The sequence below is a fragment of the Python bivittatus genome, unplaced genomic scaffold (assembly GCF_059951505.1).
Source record: "Python bivittatus isolate LINGU-HERP-01145 unplaced genomic scaffold, Pbiv_v1 ctg000610_np1212, whole genome shotgun sequence".
In the NCBI taxonomy this organism is placed as follows: domain Eukaryota; kingdom Metazoa; phylum Chordata; class Lepidosauria; order Squamata; family Pythonidae; genus Python; species Python bivittatus.
The window spans coordinates 35,715,073-35,730,670 of NW_028277088.1; the positions used below are offsets into that span (position 1 = coordinate 35,715,073).

The 15,598-nt window shown below is 35.4% G+C and overlaps 1 protein-coding gene across 2 annotated transcripts in view; it reads left to right on the forward strand.

The window, feature by feature from the left end:
• The window catches only part of KCNH8 (potassium voltage-gated channel subfamily H member 8), a 180,139-nt gene that overhangs the window by 70,784 nt on the left and 93,757 nt on the right, over positions 1–15,598 (forward strand). For both annotated transcript variants that reach the window (XM_088150412.1, XM_088150413.1), the window contains exon 2: positions 8,699–8,932. In XM_088150412.1, the coding sequence (XP_088006538.1) occupies positions 8,699–8,932 (234 nt within the window). The remainder of the gene's footprint in view (positions 1–8,698; positions 8,933–15,598) is intronic.

Genomic DNA, 15,598 nt, shown 5'->3' on the forward strand with positions numbered 1-15,598 from the left:
ATAGCATGAGATAATTTCTAACCTGAAATCAAACCTGTTACAAATCTTTTGTATCCAAAGGATTTGGGGGTTCTATTCCCTAATCCCTGAAAAGCAGCTTGAAGCCAACCTACATTTCTTTTTAGTTCCTTCATCCTCAGAATACTGAGAATAACACTATGACAAGGGCTGTGTGCATTTAAAAGTGCACCCTTATTAGTAATTAAAATAGCCAAGACTTTTTCAGGCCTCTGTATGTGACTGAAAAATATATAGCCTTTTAAAGAGTTGATTTAATGAGGAATACAGCTTCCAAGTACAGCTGACTTCATGAAATTGGACAGGTTGTACTGATTCTGGACTGGTGCAAAAAGCCTGTGTGGAAGTGCTGAAAGTCTTTTCATAAATAGTTAAGCTAGAAATAAGCTCCAGGCTATTAAAAGTAATTGTTAGCATTGCTGAGTACATCATTATAACTTCTCTTTGTTCATTCATTGATTCTCAGTGACAAAGTATTGCAGCTAATTTGAGAGTTAGCATCAAGATGTCAAGAGCGGACAGAATCTAGAAAAGATTTCAGGTTTTACAGCTTTATGGCTCCTAACATATTAGGGGAAATCTAGGGTATTAAACTATTAGTGTCACCTGAAGAATCTCAATGTCCCTTCTCATATTAGTTACATTACGAGAGTCCAAATCCTTCAGAAGAGATGTTTCAGAATTCTCCCGAGCATATATGAAGCATCTCTTTTCAAATGGCTAAAGCAGCACATCTTTTTCCAGGCTCATATATGGCTGGTTTGGAAGCTGTCTCCAATACAGAAACAGCCATAAGCAATGTCTGAAGCAGCCACAGAAATCTGGGTAAAAGATGTGAACCATCTTTCAAGATGTGAACCAAAGTATTATGCGTTCGCATGGATTCTAGAGCATTTCTTTTAGAGAATTTACACAACCCTGGTCAATACATCATTTGTCAGGAAATGTTAGCTTCCATCAATGGTTCCCCCTTGGGAGACAGGGGGAAGAGTTGCTGCCTAGAGAAGGATCAGATAAGAGAGGGCATACCCCCACAGCTGCATAATGGGCAGAGAAAGAGGCTCAAAAGGGACCCTCCCTAACGTCTCAGGCTGTAAAGGAGGTGGCAGGAGATCTGTACTTTCAGACTTGCAAGATTCCTTACTTACAGTTTGGTCTAGTGGTTAAGGCACCAGGCTAGAAAGCAGGAGACTGTGAATTCTAGTCCTGCCTTAGGCATGAAAGCCGGCTGGATGACTTTGGGACAGTCACTCTCTCTCAGCAACTCACTTCACATGGTTGTTGTTGTGGGGGAAATAAGAGGACGAAGGAGTATTGGGTATGTTTGCTGTCTTGAGTTATTTATAAAAATAATAAAGGCAAGATAAAAAAAACCTAAGAAAAATAAAGTAGTATTAGCACATCTGATCATATTTCCTGTCTGGTCTATCTGGGAAGGCTGACACCCATTCTTTTTCATAGGTCTTCCTATGAAAGCTTTAAAGCTCAGAAATGGGAGATTTGGAGAAGCAACGGCTCTCCTCCCCAATGCTGTGAACTTTGAAAAGACCTCCCTATGCTGCAATCAAGTTTCCACTGATGTCAATATTTTAAATTATGAATCTAATCTCAGTTTCAGGGATGAAACTGAGCTACAATATTTAATTATAATATTATTGCGTTTTTCACAACTGCCAGTCTGATTTTATATGTTGGACTGCATTTGTATGAAAGTCACTTGATGATCCCATTTCTCTGTAAAAAAAATCAGATGAATTAAAAAGTTAGTTTTTTTTTTTTTAGAAGTTAGCTCTGCTATAAGGCCTACTTCCAAATTCCAAATACAGAATTTCTATTTTAAAAGGTTTTATTGTTTCGCTTTTACCATGCAATCACATAATTCAGTTGCAAGTAAAAACAAAAGGAAATATTCTATCTTAAAAAAAATATATTTATTTTGAAGTGATCTGACTTGTTATAAGATGCTTCATTAGCTTTTCAAATAATTGTCCTCTACGTATGAATGGCATGTCTCAGTACTACAGCTAGAGCCTTACTACATGTTCTTTCTCCTTTGTTATGTTGTCTCAATGGTTTTTTGTTTGTGTTTTTATGAGATTTATAGGACACTTCAAACTGTTATGACTCTCTACCTTACCATGGCTAGAATCATTGGGAGAGGCTTCAGTTTGCTGAACTGGTTTGATAGCCTTCCTTCCCCATGTTCCGTTCCATCTGGTGTGAGGATAAGGGACATAAGATCCTGCACTCCATTTGCCAGTTGTCATCAGTGAGGATACACCGTCAACCACTTAACAGTACTTTTCAGTGTATGCACCTTCTGGGCTATGCAGCTGCAAATAACTTCACATTTGTTCCGTTCAATTATTGGCAAACAGGCCCCACACAGCTGTGGAACTGTGCATAGTGGGAAATGTTTGCATTCTCCCACGCAGGACAAAAAATAATAGCAATTGAAGAAAGAGGATTAGCATCTTTTCTCAGATTGAGGGCAGCTGTCTTCCTCAATAGTTTTCTTACGTCACGCCCTCCCGTCCTCTCCTTTGCTCAATGAAATAGTAATCTCAAGTGAATTTTGCCCCCCTCCACATGCGTTCCTCCTTTTAAAGGAACAAAATTTCAAATGTTTTTTCAGGTTCATTTTTTTTGTTGTTGTTAATTTATCTAGCCCCCAAATTATTGGACTTTGACAGTGTAGCATGTGTATGATTGTTACTAATGTAAAATAATGTTTTGAAATGCTCAGAGTCATCTGTGGGATCCAATACTTTCATCAAAATGATAAAACAATCATTATGCCATTGACAGGGAAGTCCTCAACATCGGAGCCAAGGGCCCAAAATGGCAGGCACAACCGCATGTGCATGCAGTGTCAACATATGTAGAAGGGGGTATGTGTGTGCTTTGATTAACAGTCGCACCAGCCTTTTTGGCACCCTTGACCCCTGTTGCATTTGCCTCTGGCCATCACAATTCAAGCTCCACCCCTTTCGTATGTTGATGGAATGTCATGGTACATATACAAAAGCAGCAAGCTTGCATCATGACAGAGTGAAACTGATTTCATTATTTTTCCCACCAGCAGAAACTCCTGTAAATGCCACAAATGACTTTGTTCTATTGATATTTTTACTTCTGAACTTATTTGGAATCCTGCATACCGACAAATTTGGGAGAAATCACCATAAAAATGAATGTGCCTTTTTTCTGAATGTTTGTACACGTGAGTGTGTGAGATCTATATAGGAGGATGTCAATCAAAATTAAGGAATAAAGATCACTAGCAAAGACTGCAGGTGTGGCTTAAAAATCCCCCCTCTCCATTTAAAGTAATACAGACATGCATACATATGATGCACATACAGGTAGCGCACATACACATACTGTGATGGAATGGAATTATGAAGGCCAGGCTCAGGGAGATAAACATTTTCTTAGCTCGCCAGAACCGCATGAGAGGAATAAGAAGATGAGACTGGCACCTCCTGAGGAATTCACACTGTTGTGGCTGGAGGACTTTGGGAACTGGGGTTTTAGTCTGGGAAGATTCTTGCTAGAGGTTGTAGCTAATAAACATAGCTGGACTGAATTGGCATTGTCTCTTGGAGTTCCTTGGGCTAGGCCTGACATCAATCTTGTTCTCATACAGTATACACATATATATGCATACAACTATATATCTACCATTACATCTTGATAAAAAATAGACATCTGACTATATATTTCATACTAATGGAATATATGTTTTGAAAATATGTTATTATATAATGCATCTTTTTTTTTGTCAATGTGTTAATGCATGCATTCTACATATTTAGAAAGACAGCTAGCATCATGGTAAACAAGGTCAGATGTTTAATAAACCTGGCCTGGTATTTACATTTTCTTCCTCTCTCCCAAGTCTTGTAGGTAGTAATCTTTTAATTATATTGCTATCAACATTATCATTTATTTAATGTCCACAGTGTGCCACATCTATGCATAATGAATGAAGCTGCCAGGAAGCATTGTTCTGGAGCCTTCTAATATTAAGAAAGTATCAGCTACGTTCAGGAAATAGGTTGAAATAGAAGCTCCATTGCCTTGCCATGCCACCAATTATCTGCCCTCTTGCCACATCATCACTAATGAAGGCACATTGTCCAATATAAAGCTTTATCAGGAAAAATATCCCAAATCTGAAACTTACAAGATAACTGAATGTTAAGATAGGATTCTGACAAATTGATTTATCTTGAAAATGTCAGATTTTTGTTTGCAACACCACATATAACATCTGCTAATCAAAGATAAGAGAGCCAGTTTGGTCTAGTGGTCAAGGCACTGGACCAGGAGTGGGGAAATCTGAGTTCTGGTCCAGGCTTAGGCATGGCAGCCCACTTAGTGACTTTGGGCCAGTCACACTCTTTCAGCCCTAAGAAGGCTGTGACAAACCACCTGCATGGACTTGTTTATGTAGTTACCAGGAGTCAGGTTGACTCAAAGGCAAAAAGAAAAAAAAAGTTGAAAGTTAACACAACTGTATAACCAAGAGTTCATTTCAGAAAATGAAAAATAAAACATCAGTTCCTTCATTGTGCCCATCACAATCTCTGTAAAGCTGAGTGAAAATGTTATTTGGTTTGGTTCATTTTGTATAATAACCTACCACGCTTCCACATTTTCTTCATAAATGAGAATAATCATTAAAAATCAGATGTGGGATTTTTTATATTTAGGGATTTTGAATTTGTGTTGCCATATTTTCTTTTGACGACCTCCTTTTTTTTCATTAGTTACATTGCAGGAGATGCAACATGATTTTCTCCATGTGAGAACAGCCAAATCAATTGAATGCAGCTAGTGCAGAAGGATGAGAATTTGATTTGCTTAATTTCATTTATAAGAATCTAGCAAAATTCTTAACTTTCCTTGAAGTGGAAATCATATATGGGTCTGAGTGCTAGAATAAAAAATGATAATTTCTTTCTTTTGAGGCTAGAAAATATATACATTAACTAAGCCATGTTCTCTTTTATAACATATGCCTATGTATATGTGATGCTAAAAAAACTCTGAAGCTTTGAGTTTAGTTACTGATATTAATTATTCTGTATATTAAAAGACATTTCCCCTAACATGTGCATGGCACAGATCTGAACATGGTTTCTTTTATATGTTTCCATGCATGCAAATATGTGTGCCTACAAATTGAGGGTATATAATGATGGCAAGAAAATTACAAAAAAATACATTTTAATAACTTGTAAATTTAGCAGTTTTAGAGGTTAGTCAGATACATTGATCCTAGAGTATTTATACACACATTCTAGATCTATACTAATATAACTGGTGCCAAATTTTTATCCCATTCTTGCATTCTTTTTGTATTTTCATGCTGTAAAAGATGTTGAAATCATTTTACAATGAATTAGCATGACCTAGAATCCCTTTTAATCTATTCAGTGTTCCTTTCTGCTTCATGTAATTCATGCTGAATTAACTGAGAGAATAAGAAGAAACCCAAGAATAAATTAATTTGAAAGTTACAGAGGATTTTTAGATACATGATCATTAGCTTTTATACAGAGGCTCAGTCATCCATTTATACAGCAACCATATGATTTTAATTCTTGTACTAGTATGGAATCTGATTTTGTTTTGACAGCAGAATCAGCACATAAAAAGCCATCTAACTGATAATAATAGTCATTTTCCATTTAGGAAAGAAAAGAAGTGGTTAGTGGAGTCAAACAATGACTTGAATTAGATAGCTAGTGCATGCATGTTCAGCAAATGAAACCTGTTTAAACATTGTGAATAATTCCAGAAAGAGTTTTTGTACACATACTCTCAGAATCAAGAAGTGGGACAGTAGGTTCAGCTTTAAAGGGGTAATAAATGTATATACCTGTAAGGAACCTATAGCACAATGTAAATTTATGTATGTATGTGTGTATGTGTATCCTTCCAGTTTATATATCCTATCAGTAGAAGAGTGCATCCTAAATTACTGAATTTTAGAAAAATAGAAAGATTCCAAAATAATAATAGTATCTGAAAATCTTAACATAAAACATAGGCTTAAAGAGAGATAAGTAGAAGCAATTTGAAATTTTAGAATGGGGAAAAAAAATTTAAGCATGCCACTCCTGATCCTTTAGTCTCAGTTGGAATTAAGCTCTGTTGTATGTAGTAACCTTCCAGTTCATGTGGTGAAGTAGGTGTCGATCACTCCCATGCAAAGTAGGAGTATTCTCATCCTTTGACTGCTTTATTAACAACTGATAAACAGAATTTTTTTCTGCCTAAATTACTGAACAGCAGTGACTTGTATATGAGCTACCAAGAGTCCAAAATAAAGAAGTCAGAGAAAACAAAAGTCTTCTACCATGTTTAAAGGAGAGTAGCCTGCTGATCTGACAGCAGACCAGCTGACTTTAGGTGAATTTACTTCTTCTGAAACTTTTTCTGATCATATACAACTTTTAGAATGACTGAAGTGATGCAAATAAAAGCCTTAGTGGATAATTTGAACCAAAGATTTGAGGATTTGAATCAAAGATCTGATACTTTCAATTTTAGGAAAAAAGGGTAGCTGAAAAGTCTTGTGATTGATCCTATAAAACAATAATGACACAGCATTAAAGCTCTTATAAAAAAACTTCCAACAGATATGGCAAATATTTTGAAAGTCAGCAAACATCTTACCTGCTTACATGATCAGTATCAAATAAATAATTCACATATTCTAAACATTTCTTTCACTGTTAAGAAGATCAGTTTTCATGGGAAAAAGGGGATAATTTTTTCTCCTTTTCCAGCTGCTTTTGTTTATTCCTGGATACTGGCAAAATTTGGGGACAAAATAAAGAGCTTTTGACAACCTGCACCTGTATTATACAGAATTTTTATTTGGTGTAGTTTCATTTATGCACTTGAAACTGATTGTTCATCTTGCAAAGCAAAACTATAGGGAAAAATGAAAGACCTGATAAATTACTAGCCTATTAGTGACATGAGTACAACAATTTAATATTAACTCTATTATTAAAGACACACAGAGTAAAATATATAATGATTCTAACTCAATGTATTAACTTTTCTCTAAACTCTTGTTTGTGTAATATTGAGTCAAATGTAACTGAGGAAGAAATTAATCTATTTTTGTATAATATAAAACTTCCAAAGATTATGCATGGTCAGTTATTTTATTTGGGTATACCTTTGCTTTTCCAAGAAATAATAAATAGTATTTAATCTATGGAAACAGTTCAGATGGGTATCCATTTGGATGGTATAGAGCATACATTGTTCTTTTCCCCAATACTATTGGAAGTTTAGAATGATACCTTTTAAAATAATTTTTCCAGCCTCCTTCTGTGATAATTATATATTCTGAGAACTAGTTAAGGTCCTACTGCTTTTGTCTGATTTTATTTTAAACATTGATGCAAAGAGGTTGACATGTAGATGACAAGCAATATTGCCTTCAGTTATCCATCCTGCACAAATTAGTTTTGTAAAAGCTCACCAAGTGCTAGGTGACATTAGATTACTGACACCGTTGGGACAGATTACTGCAATGCACTTTATTTACCTTCGAATACTACTTAGTTGGTGCAATTGCTGCTTCTGATAGCTTTCCAAGTACAATTCAAAATGCAGATTTTGATCTTTACACCCCTACATGTGGGGCCACCTTCTTCAATAGGACAACCTGGGAATGTTGGATGCCCCCCAGAAACAGGAGGTAAGAACTGTAGGGGGTCTGAAATGGTCTTTCTTAATGGCAGCTCCCATTTAATGGAACCGCCTTCCCCAAGTGGTCCATTTGGTAACACCCTGGCATCTTTTCATAAACCTATTAAGAAAGGCTTTTCCAAAGGACTTTTGGAAGTTAGTGCCGCTTGAACGTTCAATTGCTTATTTGTATCTGTCGATTGTTTATTCAGTTATTTTATTATATGGTTACTATTGATTAGGGTTTTAATTGTGTTTTATGGTTTTAATGTCTTATTAGTATAAACCTGAGTTGTAAGATTCAGTGGTATAAATATATATTCAGAAAAATTAAAATCAATGGTAGTGATAGTTTTGTTGGATGTAGAAAAAAGTGATTGGTTCAGCAGAGACATCTGAAAGAAGTCTTGCCTAAATACAGTTTTCCTCCTTTTCTTATTAACTGGATCAGTAGTAATAATCTACTCTATTCCCATTACTACACATGGAATTGTCTCTTCATCTACTAAGATATCTCAGGGAATTTGTCAGTGACTGTTCTGTTTCCTCTCATTTTTAATTTAATGAAGAGTCTTTTTCTTTTTCTTTTTTTAGAAATTCACTGTATCCTATAAAGTGAAAAGAATCTTGTATTGTTTTCCATATATGTTTGTGATCCCATCCAAAAGTCCACTAAGGTCAACCAAAACCTCCATTTCTTTAACAAATACTTTGGAATTATTGTATGACTCGGTTGCGAACAAGTGTTTGAGGTAGCATAAAACTGATCTTTCTTCAGCCAGGCCCTTTTCAGATGTTTTGATCTGGACTTCTCCTCATCCCTGATCGTGGAATATTCTGCCTAATGCTGTTGGGATTTGTAGTCTACAGTATCTGGAAGACATCCTCTGGGGACTATGCTGGGCATGGAATAATCTGATCACACTTATCAACATTATACTTCTGTGTTTTTTTACAGATAGTAATTTCATTCTTGCCAATGCTCAGGTGGCTAAGGGATTCCCTATAGTTTACTGTTCCGATGGCTTCTGTGAGCTTTCTGGGTTTGCACGAACAGAAGTCATGCAGAAGAGTTGCAGCTGTAAATTTTTATATGGTGCTGAATCAAATGAACAGATGATTCTCCAAATTGAAAAGTCACTGGAAGAAAAAATAGAATTCAAAGGAGAGATCATGTTCTATAAGAAGAATGGTGAGTATTGTTTCATTAAGTAGTGCTTAATTAGTTCCAGTTACCGTGATTGTAAACATTATTTAATCTAGAAGCTACGTAATATCCACAGCTCGTGTTGTTTTTGCAGCTCAGTTCAAAAGGCCACAGAAACCCATGAACTGATAGCCGACTCTCAGTCTCCTTAATGTCATTAAACCATCCTCTTTCACTGGGCTTTTGGAGAATATGTTGAAGGAGTAGATAGGGTCTACTATTTTCCCTTTTATGCTTTTAGTGATTAGGTAACAACATGGCCCTATATTTTTTGCAGGTTTTATTGAAGTGTCATTGTTGCTGAGTTGCCCAGTCTAGCAAAGTGGGTAGCATACAAGTGATGTAAGATAAATGTGTGTGTGTGTGTGTGTGAGAGAGAGAGAGAGAGAGAGAGAGAGATGGAGAGAGGAAGGGAGATAAGAAAAATAGACTCTGAGGGCACATTCACACATTCAAACTCTCACTAAGTTCCCATTGGTGAAAACCTTCAATTTAGGATTAGTCTCACTACAGCTGACCTGGAAACCCCCATAAACATCACTGATATCACCAATACTCCCTCCAGCTGTCCAGTGGGAATATACAAATGTTTTGTCCTTCTTTTTTTCTTCAGTTCATATTTGGCTTGTTTCTTTTGTAATTTTTGGTTCTTACGAAAACCTGACTGGTAATGTCTTTGTCCAATTAAAAAGTCTAGTGGAAGAAGAAAATCTAGCCCTTCATCATCTTACAGAAGTGGAGAGAACTAAAGAGTAAGCAGTGGAGCAGCTAAAAGTTCTCACCAATGGGAAATCACCCAGCTCACAACTGCTCTTTTCTTAGAGTGAAGCTACTTTCACAGTAAATTCACTTCTACCGTAGCTGAACCAGGAATCAAACAGCTTAGTTGCTCAACAAAAGTGACAATTATCTAGGATTGGTGTATGGAGGAATGAATAAACCCAAGATGGACATTAAAAAAGAGCAGAGCCTACCATCTTTTTGACCCACCCACCCCTCCCCAATGCCTGTAGTCATATGTGAAACTGCTTTTGGTTTTATTATTTACTAATCCTTCATATTATTAGAGAGGATTAGTATTTTATTACTAATTATTTATTCACACTAACTAAATGATGATACTAATTATTTATTCACACACAGATTTTAAAATAAAATGCTTGGTTACTGAATCACTATCTACCACAGAGGGGAACAAAATATTTATAATTCTAGGAGAAAAATATGCTATTTTAATGTTATAATATAGAAAGGAAAGAGAAAGTTGCACTTAATGCCTAAGACATTAATAGCATTTTTAAATATAGTACCTTCTGAAAAGTTCATGAAAATTCAGCGGAAGTCTACCATTTGATAATCTTAGCAATTAAAGGAAAACACAGGGTCTTCAATCCATAGTCTGGGAAATTAAATCAACTCAGGTGTTAATAATGGTTTCAGTAATATGGAAAGAAAACCAAAGCTGTATAATTTAAACCTTACTTTCCTCTCCCCAGTTTGACTTCTGTTTTGTAATTACATATTTCTTACTGGCTGCACTGAAAATCATTGGGATCTCTATAGTTTCTTATTTTAAGTAAAACATTGGTTGGGATGAGAGCATCTGTAGGAAAATTAAATCAACATGGGGAGTGGGGTAGACAGTTACACTTAATTTCTTGGAAAAGATATTGCCTGTTCTTTCTTTATGCTACAGGTTTGTTGATGTGAAACAAAAAGTGCAAAATCTGAATTTGTTAACAGCTCACAAAGGTAGAAATTTGGGGGAGAAATGGTGCTGGCGGTAAATCAGGTTTTTGAAAGTAACTGGCTATTTCATTAAACCAGAGCCTTCAGAGTCAAGATTTCCTCAACTGAATAAACTTATATATTTTTGATATGCATTATTCACAAGTAGCTTGCCTGTGGAATAAATAACGATACAATTAAAGTGATAAGTTCATTTTTCCGCTACTGTTCTTACTTGGCCATGAAAATACGACATGGATAAGAAAAATGTCTATTGTTACTTTTCTTGACTCTGGTAATGATCCTTTTCATATAGTACTATACACCATTTACCAAAGAGATTTAAATATATTTTATGGGTTATTTTAGAAGAAGCAAAAACCCTTGGGACACACCAATAAAATTATATGAGACTTTTTTTCTTTTTTCTTTTAAACCTTGGACTGTAGCAAGGTTGACTTCTGTAATTGACAGCCTTGACATATTTTCAGTGAAGGTGTGCCCTCACTGAATAATAATCACTCTACTCTTCTAGGTAATGTTTATTCTAACAATAAATAGTGAGGTCAGACAGAACTGATATGCAGAATATGAAAATAGTGACAAACGCTTTCAGATAGTGGCCATTCACAAAAATTTGGCACTAAGGCATTTACCATTTTCAACTAATTATCATACACTGTTTGATAAGAAACCTTAGACTTTATATGGCTTTTAAGACACTGTCCTTGAGAATAAAAAAATTCTAGGATAAAGTTCTCCAATCTGGTGCCCTCCATCAGCATTGTATTCCATTCCCTAAAACCATAGCCAGCATAAACTTTGGCTTTGTTGGTTGAAGATTCTGGGAGTTGATATCCAGCACATTTGGAGTACACCAGTTGGGGAGGGCAGGGTATAGACAGTACTGAGCCAGACAGAACAATGTTCGGATGCAACATAAAGACTCAGGTCTTACATATACATATATTCTATCTGTGTATATGTAAGACCTGCAGATTTATGTTCGTACAAAAAAGCCATCAATTTGTATTTCATTACATCCCCGTATTGGCACTGTATTTGTGTGCTTCTGCTCTGATACAAAAGGTAGTAGCAGTCATGCTACTGAAGGGCATACTCTAGTGGCCTTGTGGATAGTGGACTGGATTCTGAATATAGTAGACTTAACTTGAATAAATGTCAATAAGCCTATACATTATTAAGTCTGCATAATGTGTATGTACATGAGGACAGCAGTCATATATATTTGATGACATGGGGGGTACATATGAAGATGTAGGAAAGATTTTAAGGGTGAAGATGTACTTATGGAGATTGCCGGGAAAGACTGTTGGAGAATGTATAATAAGGAAAAAATACTGGAGAGGCTTTTTCAAGCATTCTGGATGTGAATAGGGTCATTGATATAGATTCTTGTTTCTTGCAAGAGTCAAAACACCAGTTAGGGAGAACGTTATTTAAATGTCTGGGCTTTGATGTAATTTTTCTACACTTCAGTAAATTCTGACTTTTGGAATCCACTAAAGATTTTAAATAAATGAAGGGATCATACTGAAAATGGCAAATGGGTCTTATATTATGAGCAGTGGATATTTGAGCAGTCAAAAATCTTATACTGTTTTGAAACCTTAGGCTTCAAACTTTATGAAGAATCACATTTGGAGATACTGGTAATGGGGGATGCAGCTTGGATATTTCTTCGATGTGTGTGTCAGCTTTGTCTCTGATACAGTTTTTCAATAAATGTCCAGTGTCCAGAATTCTGATTATTTCTGACAGTAAATGTAAAATTACTATATCGATGTAATGTAAAAAATTATACCAATTTATGCACATACACCCCAGGCTACAGGTAAAATCCATTGAATTACACCATTTCTTAGCATATCTGGTGTCTTCTCTGTGATGATCTCTTGACTGTAATATCATCTGATGGAAGATATTAGAACTGACAAGTATGTGACTAAGCATGATGTGTTGAAGAACATTCAAAATGGCTGCAGCTAGAAGTCATGTCTTATAAAAGTAACATTTGCTCTTTAAGGATCTCAAACACAAAACTGGAGGCAGTAAAATGAATTTTGGATGCTTTCTTTAAAGGAGCATTTCTTAAAACTTATGCCAGCAGCATAGCCAGCTTGGAACAAGAACACTGGAGTCAGAATAGATAGATGATTACTTTGGCCCAGTTTTTTTATTCTTGTGCTCCAAAGAAAGCAAATGAAATAAGTGTCTCTATAGTAAACTCTATGAAAGTATCTTTGTCATTAATTGTTTTGCATAATACCTTCTTCACTTCTGTCTCCGTTCTTCTCTGTTTCATGTAATTTTACTTGAACAACTTTTTAATCTAGAAGAAATAACCAGATATGGCTTTTAGTCTACCAGTAGAATAATCCATCCATAGGCCAATTTGACAGCCAAAGCTGTCCATTTCTAACCAGATGTTTCTTCATGCCTCCTTTATCAGATTTCCTAGCAAAGAAGATCTGGGCTTTTTTCCTTAGAAATTTTCAGTATTACTGACGTTTTTCTACTATGGAGAATCTCTGCACTATACCTCCTGCTTTCTGACTCCTATGATAAGCTTCAGTATTTTATTTGCATATGAACCTAGGGCAGATGGAGAATCTGCTATCCAGTTTCTTAAAACACTGTGCATGGACATATTCAAACCACCAGGACAGTTCATGGAGCTTCCAATGTCTTGCATCTATTTCTGCCAAGTACACAAAATGTGGTACCTATAGACAGCAATGTGTCCTAGATAATTCTCTTGTTGCTCACCAGAATTCCTATTCTGACTTTTAAAAAATGTTACTTTAATTTTAAAAAAAATATACCATTCATTTTGTGAAATGAAGCACTAGCTTCTAGCATCATTATTTGCCCTGAATCACTCAAAGATCCCACTATACAGGTGGTTTACGGTAGAAAAAAGAGGGCAAATGTGTGATGACATAATCACACTAATGCACGGCTTACATACTTGCTCAAAATATCCTGATACAGGTATATAATTGCGGCATTTATGTGATTATATTATTGCACATGTGTTGTTATTTTGGTATCATCTTGAAAGGCTAGTTTTTCTCCTGGTAAACGGGCATTTTGTAGCTGGTCATGGCCCTATAGCAGTCTTTTTATAAGAACATCTACCATATGCTCGTGAAATTCCAAATGTGCTCTTGTTCCTACTGCCTCTTAACATCTCACAAGGAATTTTGTTTGTTTTATTCAAACCACCAAATATATGTAGAAAAAATTGTGAGAATTGTCGAGACGATAGATAGATAGATAGATAGATAGATAGATAGATAGATAGATAGATAGATAGATAGATAGATAGATAGGGAGGGAGGGAGGGAGGGAGGGAGATTTTTGTTAATTCATAATCTGATGCTCTGAAGAGGTGAGGAGATAAAACTTCTCGATTATCTGGTCCAAAGGCAGCTAGGTTAAAGTATGGTTGGCTGATGTTCTCTGTAGGCTTTTGACACACACATATAGACATACTCATGATTCTGGTGCTATGAATATCAGCCTAGATCTAGATAAAACAGTGAAGATAACTCAGAAGTATTCCAGATTAATTTAAACGTGCATTATGAAGGCTTGAGAAATTAGTGGTCTGGTGGTCTGGAAATCTTCAGAGAAAGACACAGACTTAATGAGGCAGCATTTTAATCAGTAGAAGAGAGATCTTTTCTTATCCTCAGTTCTTCCCCACTATTCTGGGAATGTGTGATCAGTTCTTTTTCTCTCTCTAATGTCCCTTTAACAGTTGCAGAGCTGTAGCAGGGACATGTTATCATTGAAGAAGGCAGGGCTGAAATGTCTGGCCCATGGAGAGTTTTTAAAAAGTGCATTAAACCTTGTGGTACATTAAACACAATTTGGCTCTTATATTTACTTTTGAAAACATGAAAAACTACATTTCTGGAATTCAGTCATTTGCCCCTGATTTTCAGTGGTGAAATTTTGGGGGCTGAAAATAGGAGTGTAGAGCTGTGGCTTTGCTACCCTACCTTATCTCCACCCCACTGATAAAATTTTCAATATAGAGTGATGCAATACCTATTTAACTCTAATATTCCTTTTTCCTGCCCAGTTCAAGAAAAAGGAATCCTTCTTCTCACTTGATGTATTAAGTGTTTCATGTATTAGAGAAGGAAGCTTATGTGAATAGGGCTTAGATCATTTTTTAAAATTTTATTCTTTTAACATTCTTAATATACACAATTAACAAAAAATAAATAAATAAAACTTAAAGAACAATATTATTAGAGCCCCAAAAAAGAAAAAAGAAAAAGAAATTAGAAAAGAGATAACCCCAAATAAGCTAAGAATACAATCTAAGAAAGAAAGAAAAAGAAAAAGAAACTACATTATAGTTATTTATAGTCACTGGTTTACTAATAAATACACTACTATAATATAATCAGTACAAAACATTATTGTAAAATATCACAAAATCTCTGCATTGGAACATATACTGTTGCATCCTTTGATTAGTAAAAAATATCGCCTTTTCCAAAATGGATAGACCACACATTTCCAACAACCATTTCCTAACATCCCGAATAATATCAAATTTCCAATTTCTCAATATGATTCTTTTAGCTTGATGCACCCATAATTCCAAATAAACAGTTAGATTCCAAAGCTTTGGTATATAGTTAAGCATAACATTAGCATCTTTAACATTTAAAGATTTTCCCATAAATTTGCTTATATACACTATCTACTTATATCAAATCTACTTATATACCCTTCCTTGAAAGATACCAAATGATTACATGACCATATCATGTAGGTCAGTGAACCCTCAACTTTTTACATCTCCAACACAAAAAATCTTATGTCCAACCTTTCATATAAATTCTTTGGGAAATCCAGACTACTCTAAATATTTTTTTT